Source organism: Aptenodytes patagonicus, chromosome 30 (genome assembly GCF_965638725.1).
Source record: "Aptenodytes patagonicus chromosome 30, bAptPat1.pri.cur, whole genome shotgun sequence".
Classification (NCBI taxonomy): Eukaryota; Metazoa; Chordata; class Aves; order Sphenisciformes; family Spheniscidae; genus Aptenodytes; species Aptenodytes patagonicus.
This window is the reverse complement of record NC_134978.1, coordinates 621,012-639,401: the sequence shown is the minus strand read 5'-3', so window position 1 is coordinate 639,401 and position 18,390 is coordinate 621,012. Positions and strand designations below refer to the sequence as shown.

Genomic DNA, 18,390 nt, shown 5'->3' with positions numbered 1-18,390 from the left:
CCCAACCTCCCCCCGCTGCCATTGGCGGAAGCGTCCGCCCTTCTGGCGCTGATCGGCTTGCCGGCGGGAGGCCGCATTGAGCCCGGAAGCGGTTCCGGGCACGTGACGCAGGAACGGACAGTGGCCGCGGGTGGACAAAAGAAGTAAGAGCGCGTCGAGAAACGGCAACGCGCCGCCCCGCCGCTCCCGGTGCCCCGTCCCCGCCGCCCCCCCCCCCCGGAACCACCCAGCAACGAGAGAGTCGAGAGACACGTTTATTATAAACCACTTAAACGCTCCGGGGCAGCTACAGCGGGTTTAAGAGCCTCAACGTGGCTCCAGCTCGCCCATACCGGGGGCTGCGGGGGGGGGGGGAGGGTGTAACGGGGCTCGGGGGGGGGTGTGAGACCGGGGGGAACCGGGAGGGGATGGCAGCCGCTACTGGTAGTAGAGCTCCAGGTTCATGCCATCGTGGATCTCATCTGGAAGACGGAGTTAAGGAGAAGGGCGGAGACCGACGGGACTTGAAGCGGGGGGGGGGGGGGGGGGGGGAAGCTGCGGACACCCCCCCCGCCCCCCCCGCCGCCGTTAACACCGTAAAACACCGGCTCGGAGAAGGATACAGTCGCCCAGCGTGACGTGATCCTTGAAGATGGTGTACCTGTGGGGATGGAAAACACAGCTATCGGGTGGCCGGTACCGTCTCCACCTCCCCGGGATGGCGGGGGGGGGGGGGGCCCGACGGCCCCTCCGGGGCCGTCGGGCCCCCCCCCCCCCCGCCATCCCGGGGCACCGGCCGCTTCTACCCCCCCCCCCCCCCCCCCCGGCCCCACTCACCATTTCTTGAGCACGATTTTATCCCAGCGGGTCCCGGTCTGGGCCGCGATCAACTTCTTCAGGTCGCGGATGGAATCCTCCGTGCTGGCGGGGCCGTTAAGGAAAAACGGGGGGAACCGGGAGGAGGAGCCGCCCCCCCCCCCGCCGCCCGCCCCCAGTCCCGGTTCCCGGGGATACTTGCATTTCACCCGCACCTTCTTGCCCAGGCGATCGTTGCAGACGACTTCGATCATCGTTGCTGAGGGATGACGAGAGGGGTTAGCGGCGGCGGCGGCACACCGGAGGGTTAACGGGGAGGAGCGATGAGGCACCGGGAGGGGGGGGGGGGGGAAGAGGCACCGGGAGAGGGGTTGTCGGTAAGGAAGGGGGTTAAACAGGGAGGTCCTGACCCCACCAGAGCCCCCCCCCCCCCCCCCCGAACCCTCCCGGTACCCACCGAGCTCTGCGTCACTCCGCCGCAGCCGTTACCGCGCCGGAACCGGAAGCTACCGGGGAGCCGGGCCGGAAGCGGAAGTGACGCGAGGCGCAACGCCCGCCTCGTCGTCGTGAAGCGGCCAAGATGGCGGAGGCGGCGGGTTCGGAGTTGCCGGTGCTGCCCGATTCGGTGCTGCTGCAGGTCCTGGCGCTGCTGCCGCTGCGGGACCGGCTGCGGGCGGCCAGGTGGGACCCCCCCCCCCCGCTCCCCTCCCCTCCCCTCCCCGCCGCCCCCGACCGGCACCGGGCCCCTCCCGGCCCCCGGCGCTGACGGCCTCCCGCCTCTCCGCAGGGTCTGCCGGCGGTGGCGGCGGCTGGCGTTGGACCGGACGGTCTGGAGACACGTGGATCTGAGCCCGCACCGGGTACGGGCCGCCCGACCCCCTTCCCGGACCGGGAGGCGGGGGTGGGAATCGCTCCACCGCGGGGAGGGGGCTGAGATGGCGGGGGGGGGGGGGGGGGAGGGAATCACCCCACCGCGGGGAGGGGGCTGAGATTTGGGGGGGGTCACCCCACCGCAGGGAGGGGGCTGAGATTTGGGGGGGGGGTCACCCCACCGCGGGGAGGGGGTTGAGATGGGGGGGGGGTGTCACCCCACCGCGGGGAGGGGGCTGAGACTGGGGGGGGGGGGGGGTCACCCCACCTCGGGGAGGGGGCTGAGATGGGGGGGGGGTCACCCCACCTCGGGGAGGGGGCTGAGATTGGGGGGGGGGGGGGTAGGGAATCACCCCACCACGGGGAGGGAGCTGAGATTCGGGGGGGTGTCACCCCACTGCGGGGAGAGGGCTGAGAGCGAGGGGGGGGTGTCACCCCACCACAGGGAGGGGGCTGAGATTTGGGGGGGAGGGTCACCCCACCGTGGGGAGGGGGCTGAGATTGGGGGGGGGGAATCACCCCACCGCGGGGAGGGGGTTGAGATGGGGGGGGGGTGTCACCCCACCGCGGGGAGGGGGCTGAGTCACCCCACTGCAGGGAGGGGGCTGAGATTTGGGGGGGGGTCACCCCACTGCAGGGAGGGGGCTGAGATTTGGGGGGGGGGGGTCACCCCACTGCAGGGAGGGGGCTGAGATTGGGGGGGGGGTCCACCCCACCGTGAGGACGGGGTTGAGATTGGGGGGGAGGGGGCAGATCACCCCACCGCGGGCAGCGGGGGTCTGTCCCCCCCCGCCCACCCCCTGGGAAGGAGCCGTTTCCTTCCTCCCCCCCAGCTCAGCTCCCGCATCCTGTGGCACCTGGTGCGGCGGCACCTCCGCGACAGCCTGCAGACGCTGCGGGTGCGGGGCACGCTCTCCTGCGGCGGCAAACAGCGGCTCCTCTCCCCGGCGCTGCTGGCCGCCCTCAAGAACCGGTGCCCCCAGCTCCGCCGCCTGTGCCTGGCCGAGACGGACCTCCGCCCCGTCCCCTACGAGAGCATCCCCCCTTCCCTCCAGGCGCTGGAGCTGAGTCGCTGCGAAATCCCCGCCGCCTGGTTCTGCGGCTCCGCCGCCAGGGCCCTGCCCCGGCTGCAGTGCCTCGTTGTCGGCAACGTCCCTGCCTTTTCCGATCACCACCTCCTGAACATCTCCTCCCAGAGCCGCCTGAAGACGCTGAGCCTTTCGGGCACCTACCGCGTCACAGATCAGGGGATTCAGAGGGCGGCTCCGCACCTGGAGGAGCTGGAGCGCCTGGTCCTGCGCCGCTGCGGCGGCGTCGGCGACTCCGCCATGGACTTCGTCGGGCGCCACATGAAACGTCTCCGGTTCCTGGAGATCAGCGACGCTTACTCCCTGACGAAGGCGGGCCTGGCTCGCTTAGCAGCCCTGCGGTGCCTGGAGACGCTCTGCCTTGACCTCTGCGACAAGATTTCCCCCGGCGCCGTTACTGCTTTGTGCCAAGCGCTGCCCCAGCTGAGGAACCTCAAATTAGGCGGGGCTGGCTTTGAAGACGAAGCAATCGATAAGATCCAGGCGAGTTTGCCCCACTGCAGTTTTTCACGTACTCCTTGACGCGCGGCCTGAAGCGGCGGGGCTTTTGTCGTTCGGTCCCGCGCCTCAAGTGCTCCTTTTTTTTTTTTTTTTTTTTCGGGGTACGGTCTCTTCTCCTGGGAGCTGCTGTACGTATTTTTGGGACAGGATTTTCGTTGGGGCTAAACCAGCCAGAGCGTCGTGTAAAACGGTTTTGGCGGGAGCTTGCTTTTGCTACGATCCCCCCCCCCCCCCCCCCCCTTTTCCCTGGAACAGGGGAGCCGGGGAGCGCCCAAGCCTTTGGGAAGCCCGTTGTTGAGCTGACCAAAGGCCGGCTGAGGTTACGAGTTTCAACCCTCTGCCTGCTCCTCTTCCCCCGCCGCTAGACGTCGGGCAGCGGTTGAACGAGCGCGGAATTCGAGGAGCGAAGTGGGGCGCCCTCCTGCCGCTGGAAAACAAACAAAAGAGAGATCCGGCAGCCCAAACCCCAGACTGCCAGTTAATACCTAACTCCGATTGCTCAACCCCCCCTGCACGTACGCTCCAAACTCCGCCAGGGAAGAAACACCTCAGCGACACGTGCCAGAGCCGCTCTTTTCTTGGAAGAGCTCGGGCGATCCGCCCGGACAGCGAGCGTTTTCAGTCCAGGGTGTCGTCTTCCTTCTACTTTCCTCCAGACTCGGTTCTTCCAGGTTACCCTTCGGAAAGGTTTTGGTCGCGGGGCTTCCTGACCGCCTGGTCCCGAGAGCCGCGCCTCCCATTCGCGCGGCCAACAGGCCGGTGCGGGCTCTCGGGCATCGCCGGGGGCTGCCGTTACCTCTGGGTTTTGCTGGGCCGTGCAGCGGAAGCAGCCGCCTTTCCTTGTCACTTTTTAATCATCCGCGTTCTCCTCCTCCTCCTCCTCCCTGCAATGTCGTAACGCCAGATAACCGACACCGAGCGCTGCGCCGTTGCTGTTCTGTTGGGTCAGCTGAGGGTGTTTTTAAATCCAATACTGTATTTATTAAATAAAAATGCTTTTGATTTATGTTTTCTCACGCCACAGTGTTTTAACTGAGCTAACGTCTCTGTTAAAATAAAGAAGTCGGGCAGCTTTTGCCACCCGGCGGCGTCCTCGGGTGTTAACAGCTGAAGACCTGCTGTCCTGGGATGAAGGTAACAAGCGGGGACATGGAGTCAGCGATGGCGTTAGCCAGGCCGCGGTGATCCAGAGCTTGGCCCAGGAATCCCTCGGGGAGACCCATCCATTTGTCTCCCGATTTAGCCAACCCTTCAGTCCCGGCAGAGCTTTTCCCCTTACGGCAGGGAGACACGTGGGATTCCAAAGAGCTCGGACGAACGCCCGAGTCCTGGATCCTCCTGACGCCCCCCGTCCCCTCCCCGAGGGGGTCTCCCACGCTGTTCGCCTCCCCCCCCCGATCCGGACCGGGAGAGACGTGAACTGACGTTTCCCACAGAACGTCGGTCGCTCTTTTTTTTTTCCCCTGCCCCCCTGCCCCCTCCTTGGGAGCTGGGGGAGACAAGAGCGGTCTCCGAGGAAGCGCAGCGGAAGGATTAACGTCTCGGCTGAGCCTTTTCCGGGCTCCGCCTCGAGATCCGGCTGTTTTCACCCCAGGCACCCCCTGCCCTCCGTTCAGCTTATGCAATAAAGCCGTTCGGTTTCAGACAGACCCGGGTGGCAGTGACCGACCGTGTCGTCCCCCCCCCAGCCCCGTGACGAAATCCTCGTTGCCGTGCATCTCGTTTAACAGCCGGTCTTTGTGCCCTGGCCTCCTTTCCCTTCCTAGACACGATCTCGGTGTAGCTTTGGGGCAAATAAACAACGGCAGAGCGCCCCAGCTCTGCTTTGGAAAGCATCCCAAGGCTGCCGGCTTAATAACCGCCGCTACGCGTTTATCACAGGCCCGGAGATGTACGCTGGAGTAATTAGCGTTATTAAAACTTCAAGCCCTATCTGTCACAGCGCTCTCCGGGCTCGCAGAGCCAAGGTAAAAACGGCAAAAGGGAAAATTAAAACCCGTAAAAATCCGTCAGTCAGTCAAGGCGCAGCTCGATGCGGCGAGAACCTAAATGCTCTCTCAATGTTTGCAGTGGGATGTTTGCGAGCCTGACGGCACAGCGCTCCCAACAACGTAATTTCATACCCGGCAGTCCCAACTCGCCAGTTTTCCAGCAGCGCTGCAGAGCGCATAATTGCCGCACGTGGAATAGCGCGCGGAACAGCAATCACAAGTTTACACGGCGCAAAGCGGGCTTTACGGGTTTGGAAGCGGGAGGGGAGCTGTAAACGTCGGCCGACCACGGGCAAATTATAGGAATAAGGGACTGAAAGGGTCTTCTTGAATGATCAGTTCTGCTTCTGCCCCGGTAGAACAGCAGCTCGCCCTCCTCACACATCTGCTGAAGCTCTTGGAGGGCTGTTCCAGACCCTCGTTGCTTCTAATTTCCAAATTCGGGGCGTTTCTACTCTGTTTACCTCCATTTCGTCTTTTGCCAACCTTTAACTTGAACGGTTCTTCCCCCCCCCGCCCCGCCTTAGAGCTGCCTACCGCACATCAGGATGACATCAAAGCCCAACTTCTTTTAAAAATACGGAACAAAAGGCTTAAAAGAGAGCCAGCTAACCCCCCCTCCTCGGCGAAGCCGGGGCACGAAACAGCTCTCGGAGTCTTGTCGGGGCTGAGAGGAGCAAGGGTCCGCAGCCACCAGAGTGAAAACAAAACTCCGAGAGGCCCTAAACTTTCTGGGGCATCAAGTACTGCGGGGAGCGACCCCGCATCAGCAAGCCGCCCCTACGCCTCCGCCAGACGCAGATTTCCACGGCACGTTCGTACGGGTGCTTTGTCAGACCCGGAGCCGTTTTTGTTTCCTTGGGCGAGCGCGTCTGTTGGGGCGCCGCTTGTGCCTTCAGCTTCGGTTTCCGAACCGAAGACCATTTCTTATTTTCCGGACCCGCTCGTTTCCACGCTTGGAGGAAACACCTTCAGAAATTCCAGAATTTGCCCCTTTTTTAAGCCAAAGGGATGGGGAAGAGTTACAAGCAGAAAGGGCACCCGGCCTGGCTGGAGGGGGGGGGGGGTGGGGAAAAACACCCCACAAACCTCCAGAAAGATGAATTATTGGAAGTGGACACAATCCAAGCTGCTATTTTGAGAGGACAAACCAATAGGACAGAGCCTGAAAAACTGCTGGTTAAATTATAACCTTTGGACTGGACATCCCTAGGGGTACTGCGAGTTCTCTCTTCCAGAGATCCCGGTGAAAAAGCTTCTGCTTCCTTGGTCCCGAGTAAGGTCTCCCCGGCCAGAGCTTACCAGGATGGACGAGGAACATCTTCACGATGACCTGCACGTTTTTAAAGGTAAACTTCAGCCGCGCCAGCCCTCCAACCCACCGCCTCGAGCGGACGGGCAGGAGCGAAGAGGGTGACGAGACCGTGTCTTGGACCGTGGTCTATTCTCCACCAACACGCTCGGTTTCTGAGGGAGAGGAAGGTCCAGCGCTCTCCTTCCTCCTCTGCTTCGGCAACTCGGCTAACCGGCTCTAACGGGGTTGATTGGGCGGGGTGGGGAACCCCGCGCTGACGAGCTCGTCCCCCGGGGTCGAGGCTCAGGTGGAAGATGAGGGAAAAGGGCCACGGCCGCAGCTGTGGGCTGCCGCGGAGATGAAGGTCCCTCAGTGGTGCGAAGCCGGTGGTGCCCAACCGGCAACACCTGAGAGGGTTCAGCCTTGGAAGTGCCCCGAACCAGAGTAAAATTCAGCTCTTCCCGGAGCCTTCCCGAGCCGAGCTCCCCAAACCGGGTGGCCCGGCACCCTTGCAAACCTCCCCAGGTTGAACCTTGGAACCACCCATGGGTATTTCCAAGGTTCAACCCCTCCGAGAAGGGCACCTGATGCCAGCTAGGGACGGCAAAGAGCCCTCCAGGCGCGGACTGTCGCTTGGGGAACCATTTCCCTTTCGAAAAGGGTTACTAGACAGCCGAGGAGGGCTTAAAAACATGTCGCAGCCCAAAATCCACGGCGTAAGCTTATAATTTCTTTTGATTTTGCTTACGTGGTACCTGAGGTCACCTGCCCTGCCCTGTAGCAAGGCCACGCCAGTGCTAACACGACAACTGTGTGACAGCCTCCGTTTTGGGGCGCTTTCAGCCCCCCCCCAGGTCGGTCTGGACAGGAATTATCATCAAAACGTTGGCTTCTGTAGCAAATAGTTAACTATTCCGGGTTATTTATTAACCCTTCAATAAATGGAACCAGAGGAGCTATGAGAAAATCCCGGTGATCCGAAGGGAATATTTTCACATCTGGTTTTTTGGGTTTGGTTTGTTGTTTTTTTTTTTTTTTCTTTTAAAGACAGAAACTTCTTCCGGCAGAAGCTGAGATCCTTTTTCACGGTATACTTGCTACTGGCCCTCTCCTTCTTGCTGATCATCACCCTGTTCGCTGTGTCGCTCTCCAGAGGTACTGGGACATCTTTGAACTAATTAATTAGGCAGGTAGGACCGAGGGATACACGAGGTCGAAGCGCGGGCTCACGCTCTAGAGGACTCTATAGCTCCCAATTCCACAGGACAGGATGACCAGAGGAGCTCCCGGGCTGTCCCATGTAGTGGCTGCTGACGTCCACGCTACCGTCTCGCTATAAAATCTATATATAAATATATAAAATACTGGCTAATCCAAGCTATAAGCCACTATTTTAAGTTTCCTGGGATTCCTTTGCCCCGTAGGCTGCTGGAAAAGTGCATCCCCAGCAGAATAAAGACGCCGGAACAAACAAGGCTAACAATCTGTAGCCTCGCCGGGGTGAGGTGCTCGCAGGCAACCCTCGGCGCGTGGGTGGCAACACGACCGATAACCCAAGCGTCTCTCCCTCTCCCTCTCTCTCTCTCGAATAGTTTCAGCCATTTCTTCTAAACTCAACGAGGTGCAGCCGGAACGGAAACAGAACTTTTCCGGCAGGGGATTTTCTGTGTAAGTCCTGGCCGCTGCCCAAACCCACCAGCTTTTCTTCCCCTGGGAAGTTTCCCTAAATTGTCCCCAGAGTGTTCCCGCCCCGGATTGCTTCGCTAAGGCCGTGCGGGGCACCCGTCCCCTTCTGGGTTTGCTGCTCTGCCAGCAGCGAGCACGTTTATATTTTAGGAAAAAAAAAACCAAAAACCCACAAATTTTCCTTGTGGTAGAGGCTTTTTCGGGTGCCGGCTGCCGCCTTCGTGGCAATCCAACACAGAGCAAGCTCCGGGGCTGGGCCGCTGCGTCCGTACCAGTTTGGCGCTGGAGCGCTGCTGGAAAACCCTCTTGCTGGGACGAGCCCAGCGAGGACCGGCTCGACTGCCCGCGAGCCCCCTGACTTCCCCCTCGTCCTCCTTTCGCCAGTGTTTCCCTGCGGACCCGGATCCAGGGAATGGGAATACTTCGATGGAAAATGTTACTACTTCTCCCTGACCAGAATGAGCTGGTACAAGGCGAAGGCTCAGTGCGAAGAGATGCACTCGCGGTTGGCTATCATTAACAGCTACGCCAAGCAGGTAAAGACTCCAGCTCCAAGCAGGAAAGCCCAGGCTTGCCCGAATCCTGCCCCAGCCTTCTGCAGAGCACCCCCCTGCCCCCCGGCCCCGGTACCTCCCCGGCTCCCTGCCGCCATCCTGCGCACCCCAACCTCGCTGGGCAGCCGAGGGCTGGTGCTTGTTATCCTTTGCATCAGCCAGCAGAGAGCAGGCAGAACCTGCTCTGCCTGCCCGCTGCCTGCATCCAGGGCTTCTCCTGTACGTGTGCCGGATGCTTGACCACAGCACCGGCACCTATCCTGCCACCTCCACGTTGTAAATCAATAGCCAAGCGCAGAATTGTACCTCTCCGGCTCCTCCGTGGTGCAAACGCGGAGCCGAGATTGCCCCGAGCCTGCCGGCTCGAGGAGCCTTTTCCTGGTGCTTTTCCCTCCTGATCCCTCTCCCCGCTGCAGAATTTTGTCATGTTCAGGACAAGGAATGAGCGTTTTTGGATCGGGCTCACGGACGAGAATTCGGAAGGGGAATGGGAATGGATCGACGGGACCGACTATAAAACCACGTTCACGTGAGTGCCGGCCCGCCCTGCGTTTTCATGCCCGTCACCCCAAAACAGCAGGCAGCTTCCCTGCCCGCACACCCCTGTTTCAGCCAGCAGACTGGGTTTCTTCACCCTGCCCTGGGATGGGCACTCACCGCGAGGTCTAACAGCAGCAGAGGCAAGAATTAGTGTCTAAACCCACCTAAAATCAGACAGGTTTAGCTAGTCCCTGCCCTTCTCCCAGCCCCAGGGAAAGCTGCTCCGCTCAGCTGCCTGCCCCCGCTCCCTCGCTCAGTTTGATCCTCCCTCTGCCCAGATTTTGGAAGGAGGGAGAGCCCAACAACAGCGGCAGCAACGAAGATTGTGCCCACATCTGGGTCTCCGGGAAGTGGAACGACGTCTACTGCACCTATGAGTGCTACTACGTCTGCGAAAAGCCTCTGCCCAACTGAGCAAAGCCACGCGCGGAGGCAACGTCCGATGCTCTGGCACCGCAGGCGTTCCTTTTCGCCTTCTTAATTTATACTAGCCGGGCGCCCGCTCCCCACTCTTCCTCTCCACCGCCCTGTCCTGAGGAAGAGCAGGGATGGATTTTGATGGTCCTAAGCAATATACGCAGGAATCTGCGTCCTCCGTGGGGAGCTCAGCCTCATAAAGGACGATTATTGCTCTGGTTAACGAAGCTTCTCGTGTTTCTAGCCGCGCGCGTGAAGGGGTGGGGGCGAGCTGGGGCTGCAGACGGACGTCGTGCAGGTTCAGCAGCAACGCCGGGGAGCAGGCCGGGGAACAAATGGGACAGAAGATGGGATTTGCTGCCCAACGCAGCATCCCGGGAGCAGGACGGGGGCATCTCCCGCGGTAGCGTCAGGGAGGGGAGGCTGGGATGGACTATAGCAGAGCTGAGCCACGTCCGAGAGGATTCGGCGCCTCCGCCGCGAGCCTCCCCGCTCCTGAAGGGGTTTGGTACTGAGGGCAGCTCTGCCGTCTCTAAGAGCAGCCCCTCTGCCTGCCGGCACCTGCCCGCAGTCGGGGCTGCCCGTACCCACTCCTCCCGGCTCGAGTCCCTGCCACCGAGCAGAGGATCCGAGTCAAGCAGCCGTGGGACACCAGTAAACGCGGTTTCAGAGGTGGAAATGAGGTTTGGTTTTCCTACCGAGGGGGGGGGGGGAACCACCCCCGCCATTTTTGTAACTTCTCCTTTTTTCTTCTTGGCGTTTCAATTTGGATTCCACACGACAAAATTGCCCGGTACTTGTTTGTTATAACGTGAAGCTCGATCATGGTTCAGCTCCGTGTCACTTCGGTCACCGATGGGGGTCCTTGGGCCAGCGGTGGGGGCTCCAGGACCCTGCGGGGTTGGGGCTCCCTCCCACATTTTCCATCCTTCCACAAAAAACCAACCAAACAAAAGCTCATTTTGGGCCAGATTGGGAAACCTCGAGCTGCCGCGCTGGTTTCGGGCAGGACTCCGCTCACCCCGCTCGCCCCCATGTGAAGAGCCACGGGTGGCAGCCGGCCCTCGCACGGCGGCAGCGGGTGTGCGTGCACGTGCGTGTGCGCACCGCGAGGTGTGCGCGCGATACGCGCGGGTGTGCCCAGGCGGGTGTGCACGCTGCGAGGCGGGAGTGCGCGCTGCAGGGAGCGGGTGTGCGCACGTGCGTGCGTGCACGCTGCGAGGTGCGTGTGTGCGCTGCAGGGAGCGGTTGTGCACATGCGTGTGCATGCACGCTGCGAGGTGTGTGTGTGCTGCAGGGAGCTGGTGTTCACACATGTGTGCGTGCACGCTGCAAGGTGCGTGTGTGTGCTGCAGGGAGCGGGTGTGTGCACGTGCGTGCGTGCACGCTGCGAGGTGTGTGTGTGCTGCAAGGAGCTGGTGTTCACACACGTGTGCATGCACGCTGCGAGGCGGGAGTGCGTGCTGCAGGGAACGGGTGTGTGCACATGCGTGCACGCACGCTGCAAGGTGCGTGTGTGCTGCAGGGAGCTGGTGTGTGCACGCGTGTGTGTGCACGCTGCGAGGTACGTGTGTGATGCGTGCGGGTGTGTGCATGTGCATGCGTGCACGTTGCGAGGTGCGTGTGTGCTGCAGGGAGCTGGTGTGCACACGCGTGTGCGTGAACACTGCGAGGGGTGTGTGCGTGCTGCAGGGAGTGGGTGTGCACACGCGTGTGCGTGCACACTGCGAGGTGCGTGTGCTGCAGGGAGCTGGTGTTCACACGCGTGTGTGTGCACGCTGCGAGGTGTGTGTGTGCGCTGCAGGGAGCGGGGGTGTGCACGTACGTGCGTGCACGTTGCGAGGTGCGTGTGTGATGCGTGTGGGTGTGTGCACGTGTGTGCGTGCACGCTGCGAGGTGGTGTGTGCTGCAGGGAGCAGGTGTTCACATGCGTGTGTGTGCACGCTGCGAGGTGTGTGTGTGCGCTGCAGGGAGCGGGTGTGTGCACGTACGTGCGTGCACGTTGCGAGGTGCGTGTGTGATGCGTGTGGGTGTGTGCACGTGTGTGCGTGCACGCTGCGAGGTGTGTGTGTGCTGCAGGGAGCAGGTGTTCACACGCGTGTGCGTGAACACTGCGAGGTGGGGTGTGTGCGTGCTGCAGGGAGTGGGTGTGCACACGCGTGTGCGTGCACGCTGTGAGGTGCGTGGTGTGCTGCAGGGAGCTGGTGTTCACATGCGTGTGCGTGCACGCTGTGAGGGGGGGGGGGTGTGCTGCAGGGAGCGGGTGTTGCACACGCGTGTGCGTGCACGCTGTGAGGTGCGTGTGTGCGCTGCAGGGAGCGGGTGGGAGCCGCTCTCAGCCGCCCGGTACCGGGGGTGCCCGGCCGTGCCCCCCGCCCCCCCCCCCACCCCCGAGGGCAGCTCGGGGCCGGGACCCGGGGGGTGGCAGCACCCAGCGCACCCGCCCCCCGGGACACCCACCCGGCTGCAGCCCCGAGGTTCTGCCGGTGCCCGGTGCCCGGGGCCGCCCCGGAGCTCCGGCCCCGCCGCTCGGTCCCGGCTGGCAGCGGCAGCCCCCGGCCCGGTCGTCCCGCCCCCCCCCCCGGTTCCCCGGACGATGCCCGCGGCGGATTCGTTCGAGGAGCCGCGGGAGGGTCGCGGACATCGACCCGGCGGAGCCCCAGCCCCCCGCCGCCCCCCGCTCCGGGCCGGTGCCGCCGCCGCCGCCGCCCCGGTGGGACCGTCCCCGGGGTCGAGCGGGGCCACGGCGACCCCGACGGCGGGAGGACGCGCCTCCGCCCGCCCGGTCGGCGACACGGCTGTCGTGACAGAGCCCGGCAGCCCCGCGGTGAGCGGCGAAGCGGAGGCGGATTAACGAGACCGGCGGCGCGGAGCCTGCCCCCCCCCCCCCGCCCCCCGCCCCGCGACGGTCAGGACCCCGCGGAGCCTTCCCCCGTGCCTGCGACAGCCCCTGTCGTGAGAAGCGCTGCCTCTGTCACGACACCCGCTGCCGGGGCGCCGTCGGTATCGCCTTTTGGGCGCACCGGGCTCTGCCGGCATCAACCCCCCGGGGGGAACGGGGAAGGCGGGGGGGGGGGGGTCCGGACCGGGGCGGCGGGGGGGGGGGTGGGGGGTGTCCCCCGCCTTGATGGGGCCCCCGACGCGCTCCCGGCTCAGGCGCGCTCCCGGGGGAGGCGGGGGGCGGCGGCGCTCACGGGCGCGGGCGCGGACACGGGCGGGGGCTGCGCGCTCTGCCCCGCGTACAGTCGCGCCCCGCTCCGCTCCTCTCCCTTCCCCTCCCTGCCGGTACCGCTGCCGGTATCGTTGTCCCGGTAAGTGCCCGCGCGTAGACGGGGCGGGCGGGGATGCGGTGCCGGTAACCCGGGACTCCCCGTATGGGGAAACCCGGGGAGGCGACAGGGGTGTGCGCCCCGTCCGTGAGCGGAGAGCCCGGCACCGGCACCGGCACCGGCACCAGCACCGGCACCGGCAGCGCAGGGACCCGTCGGGCCGCCGTGTCCCGACAGGACGGGACGGGGCGGGGGGGGGGGGGGGGGGGGGGGGGAAGCACCGCGGCCGCATCCCCCGGCGCAGCCCCCGGGGTGGGCTCCGGGGATGCCGGGGGCAAGGTCGGTCTTAACCCACAACGGGACCGGGGGGAGCGGGGTCGGTGGCCGCCGCCGCCGCCGTGATTTCGTTGCCGTTCGTTAACCGGAGCTCCGGGGACGTGGAAAACGACCGGGAGGCACCGGGCAGCCCCGACCCACCGGGGGGGTGACCGGTCCCGGTCCTTAACGCTCCTCTCCGCCCGCAGCCCCCGCGCTGGCCACCGGCATGAAGACGGGAAGAGACTCCGTCCTGCCTGCAGCAGGCAACGCCGGTCCTGGGCTTCGGTGAGTGCCGGAGAGACCGGGAGCGGGTGCCACGCACCGGGGAGTGGGGACCGGGGAGACCCTCAGCCCCCCCCCAGCCCGGGCTGCTCAGGCAGCATCCCTGGCTGCCTGCCACATCCTCATCCTCCCCGGGCCGCTCCGGGGGGGGGGGGGGTCTCGGCGTGTCCGCAAGTTGCGGCGGGACCAGCCGGCCCTCCCTGCGCTGCCCGTTTTCCCCCCAACCGTATGATCCCATCTGCCGTCAGCGGCATTCCCTGCTCCTCTGCGGTGTTTATTCCCCGCTCGGGAAGGAGATTCCTTCCCCCCGGATTGTCGGGGTGATCAGGGGAGAAGGAGCACACCCCCCCCCCCCCCCCCCCCCTCGCTCAGCCTGGCTTTCTGGTTTGCCAATTTTGAGGCAGCAAAAGCCGCGGCAAGATGTTGGCGCGCTGCAAAATGCCATCTTGCAACCCCAAAGCAGCTGCGGCTCCGTGGGCTGAGGTTGTCCTTAACGGCAGACAGCGCCGGCATTTAGCAAGGCACAAGGCACGGAGCCCGGAAGGGACAGGGACACCGCAAGCATCCGCCCCTCGTCAGCCCCCACCTCCTGGATAAGCCCCTTCGGAGCCTCAGTTCATCCCGGCCCTTCGCTGATTTTAGGGAGCATCCCGCGCAGGGCCAGGCTGCGGTCGCGCGGCCCTCGACCATCCCAGCCGCGGGCGATAGCTGGCGAATTTTAAATCACAGCGAGGGTATCTGCCCACGAGACCCGCTGGGGAGTTCGCGTGCCGTGGGAGGGCCTGGATGCGGGGCGGGGGGGGGGGGGGGTTAATTTCGGATAATACTGGGATGAGGCACCCGAGCTGCCTCCCCTCCGCGTCGACGCTGGGCTCGCCGGTCGCGTCCCCCTCGTTGTCCTTTTCCCTTTCTCAGAGAGCCGCAACGTGGTGGGTTGGGGTTGCTCTTCGTTAACGTATTTGCGGGTCCAAACTGTTGCGTTTTTATAAGCCTTTAGGGCAGCGTAAGGCAGAATCTCCTTTACTTTCAGTTTTGCCTTTCTCCCGGGCCGGCTGCGGGGGGGATTCAGGGAAGCCGACAGTTTTCCCGGGATTTTTCACATCCCCTCTTCCCCCTGGAGCTCGGGATCGCTCGCTCGTCTCCCGTTGTGTTACGGCATCACCGTGTTCGTGGCCTGTGCCGAGGCGAGACTCAGGTGCGACTTATTGCCGGGGGCGGTGACCTCTGCTCCGGGCCCTGCCCGCGCATCCCGAGCCACGACACGGGCAGGCAGCAGGTGGGATTCTGCTGCCTCCCCACCACCCCGAATCTCTGGCATCCTCCTTGCCTGTTCGCTGAGCGAGAGGGAGGGACAAACATCCCCGGGCTGAAGTTTTGTGTCTCTCCCTTTTAGACTGATCCCGCATTCCCGGAGCTCCCTGGAGATGTAACTATCTGCTCTCAGACTAATTTGCTATTAGCTTATTCCCTGTTTTTTCCCCCTAAATTAAAGAAGAGTTGGGGATTTTTAGTCCCAGATGCCTCCGACCCACTGGAGGTTTGGCTGGTCCCGCGGTGACACGCAGCCCGTGGGGTCAAAGCCAAGAAGGGTGAAAATATTTGACTCCGGAAGTTAATAACGGAGGAAAAAGTGAGAAGTGGAGGCTCAACGTGGGATAAACATCCACGGAGAACCTCTGCACGTGCCCACAGCCACTGGGATGCGGTTGCTTGTTGCCTCGGCCGTCCACGCTGCCCTCCTGGCATTACAGAGCTGCACCACTGTAGCTCTTGTGCCGCTGCTCCGGCACCACCGGCAGCACGGCAGACATTCATTTTTCCTCTTCTTGGGCTAAAATCCTCATTTCCGCTCCTGATCTGCTGGATCCCGATCTGCAGGAGGGCTTTCGGGGTCTGGTCCTCTCCAGCTGATGCTGCCACCCGATTTCCAGGTCCCAGCGCTTAAATTAACGAGCTGCGCCGAGCCTGGGAGCTCCAAGGGACTCGACTTGCCGCAACGTCCCGCATCGCCCAGGCACGTGTCTGCAGGCTCAGCCAGCCGGGATGCTGCAGGACCCAAACCCAAGCACCGCAACGAAGTGGGGCAGAAGCTGCCTTCGCACGAGACACCCCCATTTTCGGGTGCATAGAAAGCCCAAATTAGCCCAATTTGCCCCCCTCCCCCCCCCCCCCCCCCCAACCAGTCCCGCGCTGGTGTTAACGACAGCGGCGCCCTTCAAGGCAGAGAGCATTTGCCGTGGTTTCAAATTCTTTCAGGACTTCGGGAAAGCATCTGCGGCTAAAATTGGACAGAAAAAGCGTTCAGAAAGCTTCCTGCTCACGGATACTTTCTGACCGCCTGCATTTCGCCTCCGCCGGGGCGGTCCTGCTGGCTCCGTGCTCCGCTCGTCCATCCTCCTACCGCCACTTTGAGCCTGCTGAGTCCAAGGAGCCGGAAAGCAAGTCGCTGATGGGCTGGTTCAGGGTCCTGGCTGGGATCTTCATCGGCAGAGGAGTGCGGTCAGGTGTAAGGGCTGCTTCCCAGAGCCCGGGAGAGAAGATCTGCAGGGCCGGGAAAGTCTCCGCGTGTTCCTGGAGGAGCAGAAAATCCCCTTTTGCTGGAGGTGCTGCTGGGTCAGGGCTCCTCTGTGTCTCCCAGCCTTGCGCAGAGGTCCACCGGAACGCGTCTCCTGCCGTCTGCCACCGCTACTTGTTGGCTTTGACTCCTTGCCCTGGGGCAGAGCCCAAATTAGAGCTGGGCTTAGTGTCCCCCCTCAACCCCACGTTCTTCCAAGGTGCAGCAGAAGACCTTGGTTGCCCTTGGCAGCTCACCTGCCGTTTAAACCAGCCATAAGCTTCATCCATGGGATGCCACCATCCCCCCCAACCCTTCGAGGGGGCTTGGGCAGGTGTTACCCCAGGACCCACGAGCTTACAGGAGGATAAAAGCATCGAGAAGCTGGAGAGGACAGAGATAAGTGCTCGTAAAACCCAAGGAGCTTGGCAGGGTGGAGGTGTGGACATCGGAGAGGGTGCCGCTGCCTGGCTCAGCCTGCAACCCAGATCCAGCGCCCCAGATAGTGTATTTATTACTCACTCCTTTACCTTGAAGTTGTCGTGACGAAGCCTTTGAAGAGCAGCCATAGATTTACATGTTGATAACGCCGAGGAGGAAAAAAAATCCCAAATCCCTGGAGCCTTTTTAAGCAGCTCTTGGCACCAAACCGGGGGTGAAACTGGACAAAATTCCGAGGCAGGTCTGTCCCCTGACCTGGACCAAGGTTTCCAACAAGCTCAGCACCCACAGTCTCCTGTCGAGACGCACATACATTTGCCCTCTGGTTCCCAAACGCGTGTTCTCCACGTCCTGTGCGATTTATAGAGTGCCAGAGCCGGGGGCTCGGGGTTCACCAGGAATTTACCACCTGCAGAGAAACCCAAAACCTGCTGCTTTCGCAGAGCCAACTTTGACATTTATTTTCAAGGTTGTCACAAAACCCTCCATGCCGAGCCTCCCTTCGCCCTCTCCTACGCTAACGCCACGTGGCTTTAAAATAAAAAAAAAGCGGAAAACAATAGTAGATGGTTGCAAGGAGTTATGTGAGGCTAAGCATCACCCCCCCCCCCCGTTATTGCAGGACATGATCCCCCTCCCCAGCAAAGGGAAACTCCTTCTCACGCCGTCTTTTCCCTGCTGCCCAGGTTCAGACTCCAAGATGCGGGAGGTGTGCGCCGGCTGCGACACCCCCATCTCCGACCGGTTCCTCCTGCGAGTCAACGAGCGCTCCTGGCACGAAGGCTGCGTGAAATGCGCCGTCTGCCTGCAGCCGCTCTCCGGGACCTGCTACTGTCGCAACCGGCAGCTCTACTGCAAACACGACTACGAGAAGTAAGTTTTCTCCCATTTTTCCTTCCCTCTCGGCTCTGTTTTGACCGTGTTGGGGGGGGGCTCAGTGGCGAGGTGGGGTTCTGGAAGGGTGGGCTGCGGAAGGGCATCGTGGTGTTGGTGTCACGTAGGCTGGCGAGGACCAGGTGAGTTGATAAGGACCACAGAGGCGTCCTGCGAAGGGATGCTGTCCAAGTGGAGGGACAGAAGCGTTCAGCTTTGATTTAACTTGGTGACACGGCAGGGGCGAAGAGGGAGAAGGGACGAGCTGTTGGCTGAAGAGGTTGGTGGTGGTTGTTGGGACGCTTTTTCAAGAAATGAGGGATGTCCAAGGCTGCCCAGGAGATGACAGCACTCCATGCCTTGTCCTTCTGGGACACGCGGGCCGGCAGTTTAACCTGAGGAGCTTTGCTCTGCAGCGAAGGTCCTGCTCACGGGGTGAAGAACAGATCGGAGGAGGGCAGGAGCGGGCACCTCTGTCCCCTCACCATTACGCTGGGAGCTGGCAGCAAGCCCTGCGTGCTCGTGCAGCGGGGCACGAGCCGCTCTTCGGGGCAGGGGAGCCCACGTCTGTGGTTACACCGCGTGGCTGTGCCTGTCTTTGCCGTGGCTAGGGCGCTGGGCTCTGCTCTGCTCGTGGTGGCAATCCTGTGCCTTCAGGAGGGTCAAGGCCACCAAATAGAACAGAATGGGACCGGAACGGAACGGAACAGGACAGAACAGGACAGGACAGAATAGAAAGAAAGGCAAGGCAAGAGAAGAGAAAGGAAAAGGAAAAGGAAAAGGAAAAAGGAAAAGGAAAAGGAAAAGGAAAAGGAAAAGGAAAAGGAAAGGAAAGGAAAGGAAAGGAAAGGAAAGGAAAGGAAAGGAAAGGAAAGGAAAGGAAAAGGAAAGGAAAGGAAAGGAAAGGGAAAGGAAAG

General features: G+C 62.6%; 3 protein-coding genes across 4 annotated transcripts; 2 read left to right on the top strand and 1 right to left on the bottom strand.

Annotated features, from left to right (window-relative positions):
- Positions 1-241: 241 nt before the first annotated feature.
- UBL5 (ubiquitin like 5) lies at positions 242-1,318 on the bottom strand. Its single transcript, XM_076360795.1, has 5 exons — positions 1,253-1,318; positions 994-1,054; positions 817-900; positions 603-640; positions 242-461 (listed from the first exon to the last, which is right to left on the bottom strand). Exons 2-5 carry the CDS (start codon positions 1,047-1,049, stop codon positions 418-420), a joined length of 222 nt encoding a protein of 73 aa, XP_076216910.1. The 5' UTR covers positions 1,050-1,054; positions 1,253-1,318; the 3' UTR covers positions 242-417.
- A 57-nt stretch (positions 1,319-1,375) lies between these two features.
- LOC143171746 (F-box/LRR-repeat protein 12-like) lies at positions 1,376-4,260 on the top strand. The gene is made up of 3 exons (XM_076360794.1): positions 1,376-1,476; positions 1,583-1,655; positions 2,499-4,260. Exons 1-3 carry the CDS (start codon positions 1,376-1,378, stop codon positions 3,273-3,275), a joined length of 951 nt encoding a protein of 316 aa, XP_076216909.1. The 3' UTR covers positions 3,276-4,260.
- A 2,198-nt stretch (positions 4,261-6,458) lies between these two features.
- On the top strand, positions 6,459-9,786 carry LOC143171733 (hepatic lectin-like). 2 transcript variants are annotated; one of them, XM_076360767.1, is made up of 7 exons: positions 6,459-6,594; positions 7,587-7,694; positions 8,132-8,205; position 8,280; positions 8,610-8,761; positions 9,196-9,308; positions 9,598-9,786. In XM_076360767.1, exons 1-7 carry the CDS (start codon positions 6,552-6,554, stop codon positions 9,731-9,733), a joined length of 627 nt encoding a protein of 208 aa, XP_076216882.1. In that variant the 5' UTR covers positions 6,459-6,551; the 3' UTR covers positions 9,734-9,786. The 2 variants fall into 2 exon arrangements, with proteins under 2 accessions (XP_076216882.1, XP_076216881.1); XM_076360766.1 differs by lacking the exons at positions 8,132-8,205; position 8,280.
- Positions 9,787-18,390: the final 8,604 nt, after the last annotated feature.